At 37.9% G+C, this 13,739-nt stretch overlaps 2 protein-coding genes across 2 annotated transcripts; both read left to right on the forward strand.

Moving 5' to 3' along the window:
* The first annotated feature begins 8,739 nt into the window (after positions 1 to 8,739).
* On the forward strand, positions 8,740 to 11,669 carry LOC143538548 (uncharacterized). The gene is made up of 5 exons (XM_077032082.1): positions 8,740 to 9,153; positions 9,195 to 9,875; positions 10,557 to 10,883; positions 11,040 to 11,111; positions 11,232 to 11,669. The coding sequence occupies exons 1-5, from the start codon at positions 8,740 to 8,742 to the stop codon at positions 11,667 to 11,669; spliced, it is 1,932 nt and encodes a 643-aa protein (XP_076888197.1).
* Positions 11,670 to 12,201: 532 nt separating this feature from the next.
* LOC143538549 (uncharacterized) lies at positions 12,202 to 12,666 on the forward strand. The gene has a single exon (XM_077032083.1). The coding sequence runs from the start codon at positions 12,202 to 12,204 to the stop codon at positions 12,664 to 12,666; it is 465 nt and encodes a 154-aa protein (XP_076888198.1).
* Positions 12,667 to 13,739: the final 1,073 nt, after the last annotated feature.

Raw genomic sequence — 13,739 nt, forward strand, 5'->3', positions numbered from 1 at the left:
ACTGAGCTCGGCTAACTATGTAACAAGTTACGAGTATCAATTATCCATTACTACCACTTCTTACATCTAAGTTAATGAAACCCTCAACTAATGGGGGTCCGGGGGCAGCGCCCCTGGTAGCGGGGTCTAGGGGCGGCAACCCTTAGCAGGTTCCAAGGGGTAGAGCCCCTGGCTGGGGTCGAGCTGCCAGGTCAGCTTGAAAATTTTTTTATTTTCATTAATAGGCCCTTTATCAAAAATGCATCAGAAAATGAATCGGGTCACTTTTTACAACAATTTGAAAGAATTCACATGGACCATTCGCTTCGCATGGCCATTCGCTTCGCATGGACCATTCGCTTGGCATGGCAAGTGATGCGATTCCTTTTTTGTGCGGATATAATCTCCTTTTCTTCATTTTTATCATTTTAAAGCCATATTTCTCTGTGGCTCCTCCTTAGGACTCGATTCTACCCTTTTTATGGGTTTTGGGTTGTACCAACTTTGTATACACGTGTTTTACATAGTCCGAACATCACCTTTTTGTCCTAAAACGAAACCGTTAACACTCGGCCCAACAAGTTTATATTTTCTTACATCTTACAGCCCGATCAATCGTTATATCGGTTTGCATGTCGAAACCAACCATAAAACTTAACATTGTTGGCCAAAACTCACCTTTTTGGTCTCGGTCGGGTTCGGATCTGGACAACCCGTAGATCTGGACATGTTCTTGTTGTTTCAAGATGTTGAACATGAGATTTGTCTTACCTTTGGCTCGAATTGGAATCCGGGTTTGAGAGAAATATGTGTGTGTTCTTGAGTGTGTGTGTTGGGAGGAAAAGAATGGGAGGAGAAAATGGGATTTGGATGTTTGAGGAGGTTTATATAGGGTTCCATGGGCCCTAGGGCCCATAAACTTCTCCTAACCATTCCCAAACCCAAACCCAACATAATCCAAACACTATCACACACAATTAAATTAACGACACACATGTAATAATAAATTTTCTTTTATTATTGTTCTCAAAATACAAATGTTACAGTTGTGGTCGTAGCCAAAAAGCTAATAATTACCACACTAACCAGCATAACAAGTTTAAAAATGATGTTGGTACGTCCCAGAATGATGGAGGCTCATGTTTCAGATGTGGAGATACTAATCATTGAGCAAAGACTTGTTGAACACCTTCACATCTATGTGAATTATATCAAGCATCTCCGAGAGGAAAGGAAAAGGAAGTGAATCATATCGACAAAATTGATGATATTTATATTGAGTTGAATGCCTTAGATTTTATCAATGAATTAGAACCCTGAAATTGATATTGTTAAATTATAAGGATAATTATGTCTTTCCTTTCACGTTTATGTCTTAACTATGTTTAATTACTTTTCCTTTCATGCAAAAATAAAAGTTTATTGTAATAAATTTAGGAATGTACAATATATGCACTTACTGTTTTTCTTTATATTTGAAGATTAAAATGGATTTCATTGGAGCAAAAGATCAATCAAATGATGCTGATTTATGCATAGCGGATAGTGGTGCTACACATACTATCTTAAAATCTCAAAAATATTTTTACGAATTAAAACTAACAAAGGGAAATGTTAACACAATATCAGGTCCTTCAGACATAATAGAAGGAGTGGGAAAAGATAGTTTAGAATTACCGAATGGTACAAAGCTTTTAGTAGAAAATGCTCTATTTTCTTCAAAATCAACCAGAAATTTGTTGAGTTTCAAGAATATATGTCATAATGGATATGATACACAGTCGAGGACTGTTGATAATGAAAAATATTTACATATTGTAAAGAGAAGTCATATATTAGAAAGGCTACCAATGCTTCATTCTGGTTTGCATTATACATATATAAGTGTGCCTCAAGCACATATGGCAGTCAAAGAAAACTATTGTGATTCTGGTATCGTAAACTTATGGCATGACAGATTAGGCCGTCCAGGATGCACAATGATGAAAAGGATCATTGAAAATACACATGGGCATCCATTGAAAGATCAAAAGATTCACAAAATAGATAAAATGCCTCAATGTACATCTTGTTCTCTTGGAAAATTAATTACAAGGCCCTCGCCATTAAAAGTTGATAAAGAGTCACCGATTTTTCTTGAAAGAATTCAAGGTGACATATGTGGACCAATTCATCCATCATGTATACTATTTAGATACTTCATGGTCCTAATAGACGCATCCAGCAGATGGTCTTATGTCTCTTTATTATCGACTAGTAATGTGGCTTTTGCAAAATTTCTTGCTCAAATTATCAAATTACGTGCACATTTTTCCGATTATACCATTAAAGAGTAAGGCTTGATAATGCGGGAGAATTTACATCGCATTCTTTCAATGATTATTGCATGTCTGTGGGGATTGTTGTTTAACACCCTGTTGCTCACGTACACAAGCAAAATGGCTTAGCTGAGTCGTTGATCAAATGCCTGCAACTGATAGCTAGACCATTAATAATGAGGACAAAACTCCATGTTTCTATTTGGGGTCACGCAATTCTGCATACTAGATCATTAATTCGTGTGAGACCAAGTGCAAGTCATAAATACTCTCCCATACAACTTGTTTCCGGCAATGAGCCAAACATTTCCCACCTTAGAATTTTTGGGTGTGCTGTGTATGTTCCTATTGCACCACCACAATGCACAAAAATGGGTCCTCAAAGAAGGTTAGGAATATATGTTGGATATGAAACATTTTCTATCATAAGATATCTTGAACCTTTAACAGGTGATGTATTTACAACACGTTTTGTTGATTGCCATTTTAACGAGGCAATATTCCCCGTATTAGGGGGAGAAATGAAAAAGCAAGAGAGTGATATATCATGGTGTGTGCCATCATTGTCACACCTAGACCCAAGGTCAAAACAAAGTGAGATAGTGGTTCACAAGATAATACATCTACAAGAAATTGCAAATCAGTTACTTGATGCATTTACTGATACAAACATGGTCACTAAATCTCATATACTAGTTGCTAATGCTCCAGCTCGAGTTGAGATTCCAAGTAAGAAAAACCATGATAATGTACCTCATGAATTCCAAAAACTTATAAAACGTGGGAGACCAATCGCTTCAAAGGATAAAAATCCTCGAAAAAGCAAAGATTATGAAAATCAGGTAAATGATATAACCTTCCCTCATAAAGAAATAAATGATTCCAACAAAGAGTTATCAATCAACTATGGCCAAACACGTATAATGTGGGATCGAGATGGAATGGAAAATATTGATGATATATTTTCTTATTCCGTGGCAAGTGATATCATGGAAGAAAATAATGATCCTGAACCAAAATATGATTGTCAAAATCGACAAGATTGGAACAAATGGAAAGATGCCATGCAAGCTGAATTAAATTCACTAAACAATCGAATGGTTTTTGGACCTATTGTCAGAACACCAAAGTCCATAAAGCCTGTAGGATATAAATGGGTTTTTGTGAGATAACGTAATGAGAAAATGAAGTTACAAGATATAAAGCTAGACTTGTAGCTCAAGGTTTTTCTCAAAGGCCATAAATTGACTATGAAGAAACGTATTCCCCTGTTATGGATGCTATTACGTTTAGATATTTAATCAGTTTGGCAGTTTCTAAAAAATTAGAAATGCGTCTTATGGATGTTGTCGCAACTTACTTATATGGATCACTTGATAGTGACATCTATATGAAAATTCCAAAATGATTTAAAATGCCTATAGAATTAGGCTCAAAGCCCAAAGAAATGTGTTCATTCAAATTACAAAGATCTTTATATGGGTTAAAACAATCTGGAAGGATGTGGTACAATTGTCTGAGTGATTATCTGATAAGCAAAGGCTATACAAATAATCTTATTTGTCCATGTGTTTTTATTAAAAAGACAACGTTAGGATTTGTGATCCTAGCTATATATGTTGATGATCTAAATATAATTGGGATGCATAATGAAATCCATGAAACGATCATTCCTTTAAAGAGAGAATTTGAAATAAAAGACCTTGGGAAAGCCAAATATTGCCTTGGTTTACAGGTTGAGCATATGAATAATGGAATACTTGTCCACCAGTCGAATTATACTGAAAAGCTCTTAAAACGTTTCAATATGGACAAAGAAAACCCTTTAAGTACCCCAATGGTTATTAGATCACTTAATGTCAACAATGATCCATTCCGCCCTTGTGAAGAGAATTAAGAGGTTCTTGGTCCAGAAGTACCATACCTCGGTGCAATTGGAGTGCTAATGTATCTTACTAATTGTATGAGACCTGACATTTCTTTTGCAGTTAATTTGTTGACGAGATTCAGTTCATCCCCTAATAAAAAACATTGGAATGGCATTAAACATATTTTTCGGTATCTAAAAGGAACTGTTGATTTAGGTTTATTTTATTCGAATGACTTAAAAGAAGGGTTAGTTGGTTATGTAGATGCAGGTTATTTATCAGATCCCCCACAAGGCAAAATTTCAAACTGTATACGTGTTTAAGAATGGAGGAACTGCAATTGCATGGCGCTCACAGAAACAAACACTTGTTGCAACGTCCTCAAATCATGCTGAAGTCATTGCACTACATGAAGCTTCTAGTGAGTGTGTTTGGTTAAGATCTATGACACAACTCATAGTAATACTCTTGTGGACTAGAGATAGATGCAAGTCCAACACCAATCTATGAAGTCAATTCAGGTTGTGTCTCACAAATGAAAGAAGGGTATATCAAAACTGATAGAACATAACATATACCTCCAATATTCTTCTCATATACTCAAGATCTTATCAAATATAAACAAGTTGAAATAAGATGTAACATTCGTCAATTTTCAAACCCGAAACCCGACCCATTTTAAAATTCTCATATAATTTGTATCCGCATTTATTGATTTCATGACATTTTGATTCGTTTTTTTAATTTAATGTTGTTGCTGCTAATGTTGTTGTATTATTATTATTATCTAAATACTCATACGATCATTGACTAAGTTTTCGTCATTAATTTATTTACTTCTCATGTATGTCTATTATTTATTTTTATAGCAATTTTAAGTCTTATATGTTTGTGAATTCACTAATAGTTTTACGCTCGGATTAGTGAAACAACATTCATATCGTGTCAATTTGTGAACTCAGATAAACAATATAGAGTTTATCAAATGGAATATGTACTACTAATATATAAGTTGATTGATATGGTCTAAATTATACATATTATAATATCAATATTTCTTACACTTTTAAGTATTTTTGGGGCTGTTTTATTAAAACATGTTCGTTCATGGTTCATATTTAGACTTAAAAGATTTCAAGTACAAACAAGCTAATATGGATTATTTATTTTAAACTTGAGACAAACGAGTACATCGACTTAACAATAATAACCTACTGGTCCATTTATTTTAAATACTCATATATTTATGTATATTCATATTATAAGTATAAAGTCTAAAATCAAATGAGTATATGTAGAAAATGGTTGAATGATACATAGAATTATAAATGAACTTTTTAATTATTATGTAGCACTAATATTTATTTTGACAAACAGGATATGCACGTGATCAGATAAGAATTTGAATTTGTCAACTATGATTCCATTGGATCAAAGAAGTTTACATGGGCTGCTAAAAACCCTTCATCATGGGTTAATAATTAAAGTGAGTCGGCAATTGAGTCAGGGGGTTTTATATAAAAGGCGGCAGATAAAAGGAAGAAAAATTACCCTAGGAACGAAACAGAGGAGGTCGACAATTATTGGAAGACGTACTTTGGGGGCAGCCGTGAACAAAAAAAAGAAAAGAATAAGAGAAGTAGCAAGCTTTGGTGCGACCAGATAGCGTCCAGGTTCAACATATACTCATCCAAGAATCCTTATTATTTGGTTTGAATTTATTAATTTCGCCATGAATTTATTGTTTGAACCTATTTATTATCTTTTGGTCTTGAGTATGGTTATTGGCTAAACCCTTAGACTGCCTAGGTTATGATGAACCTACTTTGATGTTTTGATTTGACTTGGAATTATTTATTGTTATGGTTTTTATGGCTAAAGATTTATTTATATTATATTGATGCGTACGAATGCTTAGGATTGTTTAATAAGTTTTATTCCATAGTTTCTTTGATTATTGTTTGTCACTATGATAGGTTGCTATTAGATCAATTACTTTGTGTTCTTGATTATTTTATGATTGATTTCATGATAAGATCATAGGAATAATATTGTCAAATAAATCTAAGTGTACTGCTAACCTAAAATCTGTAAAGTACTAGGTTATTGATAGATCTTTATTATTTAATCCTGCTAGATTTAGTTCTTCGTAAGGAGTCCGTCTAGGGTTGATTATTTATTATTGTCTATTAAATCAATTAAATATTTTAAATTGCCTTTGATTTCCGCACTGTAAGGTAGGATTTCGTATAAAGGAACTAGATCATAATTAATTAGGTGACCGTAAGGGAACTTGATTTTTAATACTGGTGTGCGTTAAAATTTATTAGAAACCCATAGGTGTCTTCTTGAGAAGGTTCAGGGGTCATGTTCGGGTTTTCTTTTAAGTGTCTATTTTACGATCCAAGTCCATAACTAAATATTTTCCCAGTTAATTCATAACTAAAATTTAGGTGATTATAGCCTAGGTAGTTTTCTTATCATCATCTTATTTTAAATTAACAAACTCTTGCTTTCGTTTAAATTACTTGTTTTCTTAATTAGTTTTTAATAATAGTATTAAATTAGTATTTTAAATAAAAACCCCCAAACAAATACAAATTAATAAGTCATGTTTTGTAGTCGAGTCTAATTAGCTAATAAACGTAATTTAGAGAGTCTCGTGGGTTCGATATCCGGACTTACTTAGCTTTACTAGAGTCAACCGGTTCACTTGCTGGTTAGTAGTTTAGTCGAGTTTTAGAGAGTCTAGAGTATTACTTAGTGTTTATTTTTAGTTAATTTAGTTAATAAATATTAAACTACTTTTAGCACATCAAGTTTTTGGCGCCGTTGCCGGGGAATCTTGGCGATTGCGTTATTAGCTTTGATTAGACTTGCTTGCTATATACGTGCTATTTTCTTTATTTATTGCTTTGAGTAGTAGGAGTCTAATTTTAAGTGTTAGTTATTTTATTCTATTTTCAGTTTTTTATTTTCGAGTCTTTTATTAGAGTCTACCAATTTTGTTTCGTGCGTTTTGTAGGTACATGCCACATCTCCGTTCGCAAGGACCGCCGTTGGATTGCTTTGGACCTATTCCGTTGAAGTCCGAGGCTAGTTCGTCGTCGTTAGAAAAGCAACCGATCACCATAGATATCTCACCGAAGTCATCACCCGCAAGTTCACCACCACCGAGTCCCAGAACCATCCCAGTTAAGCATATGGCCATAAATAACCGCACCGTGTACCAGCAAGCTTTTGAAGGGTTCCATGGAGATCACTCACCCGTTATCGCTCCCGAGATTGATAACCCTAACTCATGGCAAATTCCATCCTACGTCATGACCAACATCACTCAACACCACCAATTCCATGGCCGTGAAGATGAAGATGCACCGGCACACATCAACCGTCTGACTCGTGTGTTCAAAATGTTCAATCTGCAAGGTGCTAATGAGGATTCAATCTTCCTTCACTTGTTCCCATTTACACTTTTGGGTCGCGCTGCCACTTGGCTCGACTCGCAACCTGCTGGAGCATTCACTACTTGGGAGGCGCTTCGCAATGCATTCATCAAGAAGTACTTTCCACCTGCTAAGGCTTCTCGCCTTCGTGATCAGATCCACTCCTTTCACATGGAGCCGGATGAGCCATATTACCAAGCTTGGGAGCGATTACAGAATCTACTATTACGTTGTTCACAACATGGGCTCACACCTTGGGACCTTGTTGAGAAGTTTTACAATGGGCTTACTTATGAAGCTCAAGCAAGGTTTGATATAGCTGCGGGGGTAATTTGATAGACAAGAATAATGTGATCGAGTGTTACAAGATGTTTGAAAGTTTCACGCAATCGAAGTACGTGAAAAAGCCACGAGGCGGGAATTCCAATCTCGTCACCAGTACACCCTCATTTACTCGAGGTGTACACCAGGTTAATCTGATACTAATGTGGTTGCTACTTTGGAGAGTCTTACCCGAGAAATAAAAGAATTAAGGGCTAAAGTGGATAAGTGTGAGATGTGTAGGGGTGGTCATGGTACGTTGGAGTGTCCGTTGATGAACAATCAAGATGTTGACTTTGTGGCTGGTCAGAACAGGTACCCTAATGCTTACAACAACAACAATCAGAACTGGAACAGCTACAAGAATCAGAACCAAAATCAAGGGCAAGGTAACTCGAATTGGCGTCCGACCAGTGGGCCACCTGGTTTCCAAGCTCCCTATAACCGAAATCAGGGATAGTATAACAATGAAGGTTATAATGGTCAAAGTTCGAATAATGGGCCAGATTTGAGTAAGAAGTTGGACGAGATGATGCAGCAAATCGTTACTAGACATCAAGTTACTCAAAAGACTCTTGCCGATCATGACCTACTTTTCAAGAATCAACAATCGGCTCTACTCGACATACAAAGGTCCATTGGTGATATTGCTCGACTATTGGATGAGAGACACCCAGGACAGTTTTCAGGTTCTACTCAGCAGAACTAAAGGCGACTACTACTCGTAGCGGCAGGGTTTTGGATCCCGATGTAAGAAGGAGTGAGGTTGAAGCTAAAGATGATGAGGTGATGGATGAATAGATAGAGATGGAAGTACCGGGCAAAGTGCAGAGCACTGCACCGGTTGCGTCGCCAGTAGAGAAGAGGTCGGTTGAAATCCGGCCATCACCGGTAATTGATTACTCTCGTGTCCCGTATCCCGCTCGCTTGAAACATCAGAAATACACACGGGAGTATGGGCACTTTCTCGACATGTTCCGACAGTTGAAGATTAATCTTCCGTTCATTGAAGCCCTCCAACACATGCCGAAGTACGCAAAGTTTTTGAAGGACCTGTTGAAGAGGAAGGAAAGGTTGGGAGAGGTTTCATCGATTCCTCTTATGGGAGATTGTTCGGTGGTAGTGTTGAACCGCGTGCCCGAGAAGTTGTCGGATCTAGGTGTGTTTACGATTCCTTATTTGTTTGGTAGTGATGCGATGAGCCATGCATTGGCGGACTTGGTGCGAGTATAAATTTGATGCCCTATTCTTTGTACGAGAAGTTGGAGTTAGGCGAGCTTACAACGACTCGCATGTCATTGTCATTAGCCGATCGTTCGGTTAAGTATCCACGGGGGATTATCGAGAATTTGCTAGTGAAAGTTGATAAGTTTGTGTTCCCGGTAGATTTTGTGGTGCTCGACATGGAGGCCGATGAGAAGGTCCCCATCATTCTTGGACGTCCGTTCTTACGAACCGCAAAGGTGCTTATCGATGTGTACGATGGGAAGATCACACTTCGGGTTGGTGATGAGAATGTTACTTATGATGTCGCGAGGTCTATGAAGCATCCGAGTGATCAAGATGATTACAGTGGTCCATGCCACTCGGTTTATTTCATTAACTCTTTTATTGCATGTGTAGATAGCTGTTTCGATTATATTTGTGGTGCGGATCTTGTGGGAAGTAGTGGCTTGGTTGATTGTGATGATTTGGGTGAAGATGAGTCATGTGAGAACAATTTGGTTTGTGATGAGTTGGTTGAGATTTCGGGTTTGCCCGAGATTATAGAGGTGAATGAGATTAGTTGTGAGAGTAAGGCGGGTTCCGTGGAGAATCCAGCCCTGTTGGAGTTGAAAGTTCTCCCGTCACACTTGGAGTATGCGTATCTTGATGAGGGCTCGAACTTGCCCGTTATTGTGTCTTCCAAGTTGACGGAGGAAGAAAAGTCAAAGTTGATAGACGTGTTGAAGTTGCATAAGGGGGCGATTGCATGGAGACTTTCCGATATTCAAGGTATTAGCCTCGTTAATTGCACGCACCGGATTCTAATGGAAGATGAGTACAAACCGGTGGTGCAACCACAAAGGCGTCTCAATCCGAATATGTAAGAAGTTGTGAAGAAGGAGGTATTGAAGTTGATGGATGCCGGGATGATTTACCCGATTTCCGATTCTCCATGGGTAAGCCCAACCCAAGTTGTTCCGAAGAAAGGAGGTATGACTGTAGTGTTGAACGAGAAGAATGAGCTAATCCCCTCGCGTACGGTTACCGGTTGGCATGTGTGTATTGATTGTAGGAGGTTGAATGATGCCACCCGAAAGGACCACTTCCCGTTGCCATTTATTGATCAGATGTTAGAGCGTTTAGCAGGTCAGCAGATTTATTGTTTTCTTGACGGTTTTTCAGGATATTTTCAAATCCCCATTGCACCGGAAGACCAAGAGAAGACGACTTTTACATGTCCCTATGGCACGTTTGCGTACCGTTGCATGCCGTTTGGACTATGTAATGCTCCGGCTACCTTTCAGCGTTGTATGGTGGTCATCTTTCAGGATATGATAGAGACGTCCATGGAGGTGTTTATGGACGATTTTTCGGTTTACGGTAATTCTTTCGATCATTGTTTGGCTAATCTTGAGAAGATGTTGAAGAGGTGTATTGAAAAGAAGTTGATGCTAAATTGGGAAAAATGCCATTTTATGGTGACGGAAGGGATCGTGTTGGGTCATAAGATCTCGAGAGATGGTATTGAGGTGGATCGGGTGAAGATTGATATTATAAGTAGACTTCCTCCACCGACGAATGTGAAGGCGATCAGGAGTTTCTTAGGCCATGCGGGATTCTACCGGCGGTTTATCAAAGACTTTTCAAAAATTACCTTCCCGATGACCCGACTCCTCGAGAAAGATGTGCCTTTTGTTTTTGATGATGAGTGTGTGAAGGCGTTCACGTATTTGAAAGAGAAGCTCGTAAGTGCTCCCATTCTTTGTTCTCCCAATTGAAGCTTGCCGTTTGAGCTCATGTGTGATGCTAGTGATTATGTGGTTGGAGCGGTTTTGGGGCAAAGGCGAGATAAACATTTTCACCCCATCTATTATGCTAGTAAGACGTTGAACGATGCTCAGGAGAACTACACCACCATCGAGAAGGAGCTTTTAGCCGTTGTGTTCGCATTTGACAAGTTCCGCTCGTATCTCGTACTTTCCAAGACCACCGCTTTTACCGATCATGCAGCCTTGTGTTTTCTCTTCTAGAAGAAAGACGCGAAGCCTCATCTTATATAGTGGATTCTTCTACTTTCCGAGTTTGATATCGAGATCAAAGATAAGAAGGGGGCGGAAAACGTAGCGGCCGATCATCTATCCCGTTTAGAGGATCCGAAGAGAGAAGAGTTGCATGAGGAGGAGATTGGAGATACATTCCCTCACGAGTCGATCGATTTTGTTGTGGCTGAGAAGCAAGGTATGCCATGGTTCACTGATTTTGCTAATTATTTGGCAAAGAATATTGTGTTGGAGGGTATGACTACGCAACAAAAGAGGAAGTTCTTTCGAGATGTTAATAGGTATGTATGGGATGTCCCGTTCTTGTTCAAGATTGGTGGTGATTGGATTCTGAGGAGATGTGTGACGAAAGGGGAAGGTTGGGATATTCTCAAGCATGTTCATGAAGGGTTGACTGGAGGTCATCTTGGTGCGCATGCTACCGCGCAAAAGGTGTTTGATAGTGGTTTCTATTGGCCGACGGTTGTCTGAAGAGTTTGTGAAGCTTTGTAATGCGTGCCAAAGAACATGTAATATTTCTTCCAAGAATTAGATGCCTCAAAACCCCATACAAGTTCTTGAAATCTTTGATGTTTGGGGCATCGACTTTATGGGACCGTTTCCCACTTCGAATGGTAATAAGTATATTTTGGTAGCTATTGATTATGTGTCTAAGTGGGTGGAAGCCCAAGCATTAGCTACGAATGATGCATGAGTTGTTGTGAAGTTTCTTAAGAAGTTGTTTACTCGTTTTGGTACCCCGAGAGCTTTTATTAGTGATCGTGGAACCCATTTTTGTAATACCGTCATGGAGAAGGCGTTAGCTCGTTATGGGGTTACTCATCGTACCTCTAATGCCTATCATCCTCAAACGAATGGTCAAGTCGAGAATGCTAATCGAGGGGTGAAGAGGATTTTGGAGAAGACGGTTGGGGTAAGTCGGAAGGATTGGTCGGAGAAGTTAGATGATGCATTGTGGGCATTCCGGACCGCATACAAGACTTCGTTGGGTACCACACCGTTTATGTTTGTTTATGGTAAGTCTTGTCATCTTCCGGTTGAGTTGGAGCATTATGCGTACTTGGCATTGAAGACGGTTAATGTCGTTCTTACCGAGGCCGCGAGGAAAAGGTACTTTCAGATTCATGAGTTAGAAGAGCTTCGGGATGCGGCGTATTCTCGATCGTTGAACATCAAAGAAAAGATGAAAGCGTTACACGATCGACGTTTGAAAGGCAGCAAAGAGTTCAAGAAAGGCGATAAGGTATTATTATTTAACTCTCGTTTGAAATTGTTTGCAGGAAAGTGGAGATCGAAGTGGACGGGACCGTACTTGGTGAAGGAAGTTTTCCCTTATGGAGTGGTGGAGCTGGAGAATCCGGATAATGGAACGTCTTGGAAGTTGAACGACCATCGTTTGAAGCACTATCCTGGAGGATCGGAAGAATCAATCGAGATGGAGGAAACTCCTCTTGATCCGTCGCACTGATTCGTCACACGAGGTTCTTAGTGTAGAGTTTGTACATTCTTTTCTATTTTTATTTCTATTTTATTTTTATTTTTTCCTTGAGTCGCTAACGTAGTTTTTTTTTGTAGTTTTTATTTGTTTTTAAGTTTTGAAAGTTTTGAAGGAAAAGAGTGTGAGATTGAAGATCCCCTTGAAGCAAAATGCAACATTCAAGTGTAGGGATGGAGCAGCAGGAGCTGTATACTTTTATAATTATTTATTTGCTGCTTTTATCCATGTTTATTGGTTGGGTTGGTTGGTTTGGTTACATACTTTGAATGATTAATATCTATCACGTTGATATGATGAATGTTTAGATATTGTTTGTATTTTCGCTGTTTTCGTTCGTGTGGAGTTGGAGGGCATTTATGGAAGAAGACTTTAGCATAATACTTCATTCGCATATTATTAGCTAAGTCTTTTCCTTTTTACTTTGTTTTTATATTTTTAGTTTTTAATTTTTAGCTTTGTTTTGCATTTATTTATTTTGTATTTTTAGGTTTTGTTTTCTTTTAAATTTTTGAGTCGTGTTTCCGTTCCTGCATTGAGAACAATGCAAATTTTAAGTGTGGGGATGGGAATACGTGTGTTTTTTCGTTTTAGTTTTTTTTCGTTTGAGTTTTTATTTATATTAAAAAAAAAGTTTTGAAAACTAAATGGGAGATGAGGATACTTATCGGGAATAGGTTTTTCAAACTACTAATAATAAGATATAATTAAAGAACACGCACTTAACTTGGGATGTGTAGGTAGGCTCAGCCTTGAGAATGAAAGGGCAGTTTGATAGTTGGTTTAAACGATAAAATATGATTTTAAGTGGGAAACATGTTGAGTCTGTATAAAATACGAGATGAAAGGTCTGCCATACTCAAGCCTCATTTTTAGTTTGATTGTAGAAAATTATGAATTTTTAAAGAAATCTGAAAACGCTATCATACGATGCTTGGGTTGGTTTAAACATTAAAGTATACCGTGTAGCCTGTGATATAAACTTAAATCTTTTCACTTCTAGTTTTAGTGGTTAACACTTCATAGGCGTATGGTTTTATAGCCTT

This window comes from Bidens hawaiensis, unplaced genomic scaffold (genome assembly GCF_021521415.1).
Source record: "Bidens hawaiensis isolate Kalapana, Puna unplaced genomic scaffold, B.hawaiensis_p1.1 tig00011638_1, whole genome shotgun sequence".
Classification (NCBI taxonomy): Eukaryota; Viridiplantae; Streptophyta; class Magnoliopsida; order Asterales; family Asteraceae; genus Bidens; species Bidens hawaiensis.

Coding starts and splice junctions, on each gene's coding strand:
- LOC143538549 (XM_077032083.1), top strand. CDS start 12,202: ATGTTTGTTTATGGTAAGTCTTGTCATCTTCCGGTTGAGTTGGAGCAT.
- LOC143538548 (XM_077032082.1), top strand. CDS start 8,740: ATGGAAGTACCGGGCAAAGTGCAGAGCACTGCACCGGTTGCGTCGCCA. Junction 9,154..9,194: donor GCCATGCATTGGCGGACTTG/GTGCGAGTATAA, acceptor TTGTACGAGAAG/TTGGAGTTAGGCGAGCTTAC. Junction 11,112..11,231: donor ACAAGTTCCGCTCGTATCTC/GTACTTTCCAAG, acceptor TTTGATATCGAG/ATCAAAGATAAGAAGGGGGC.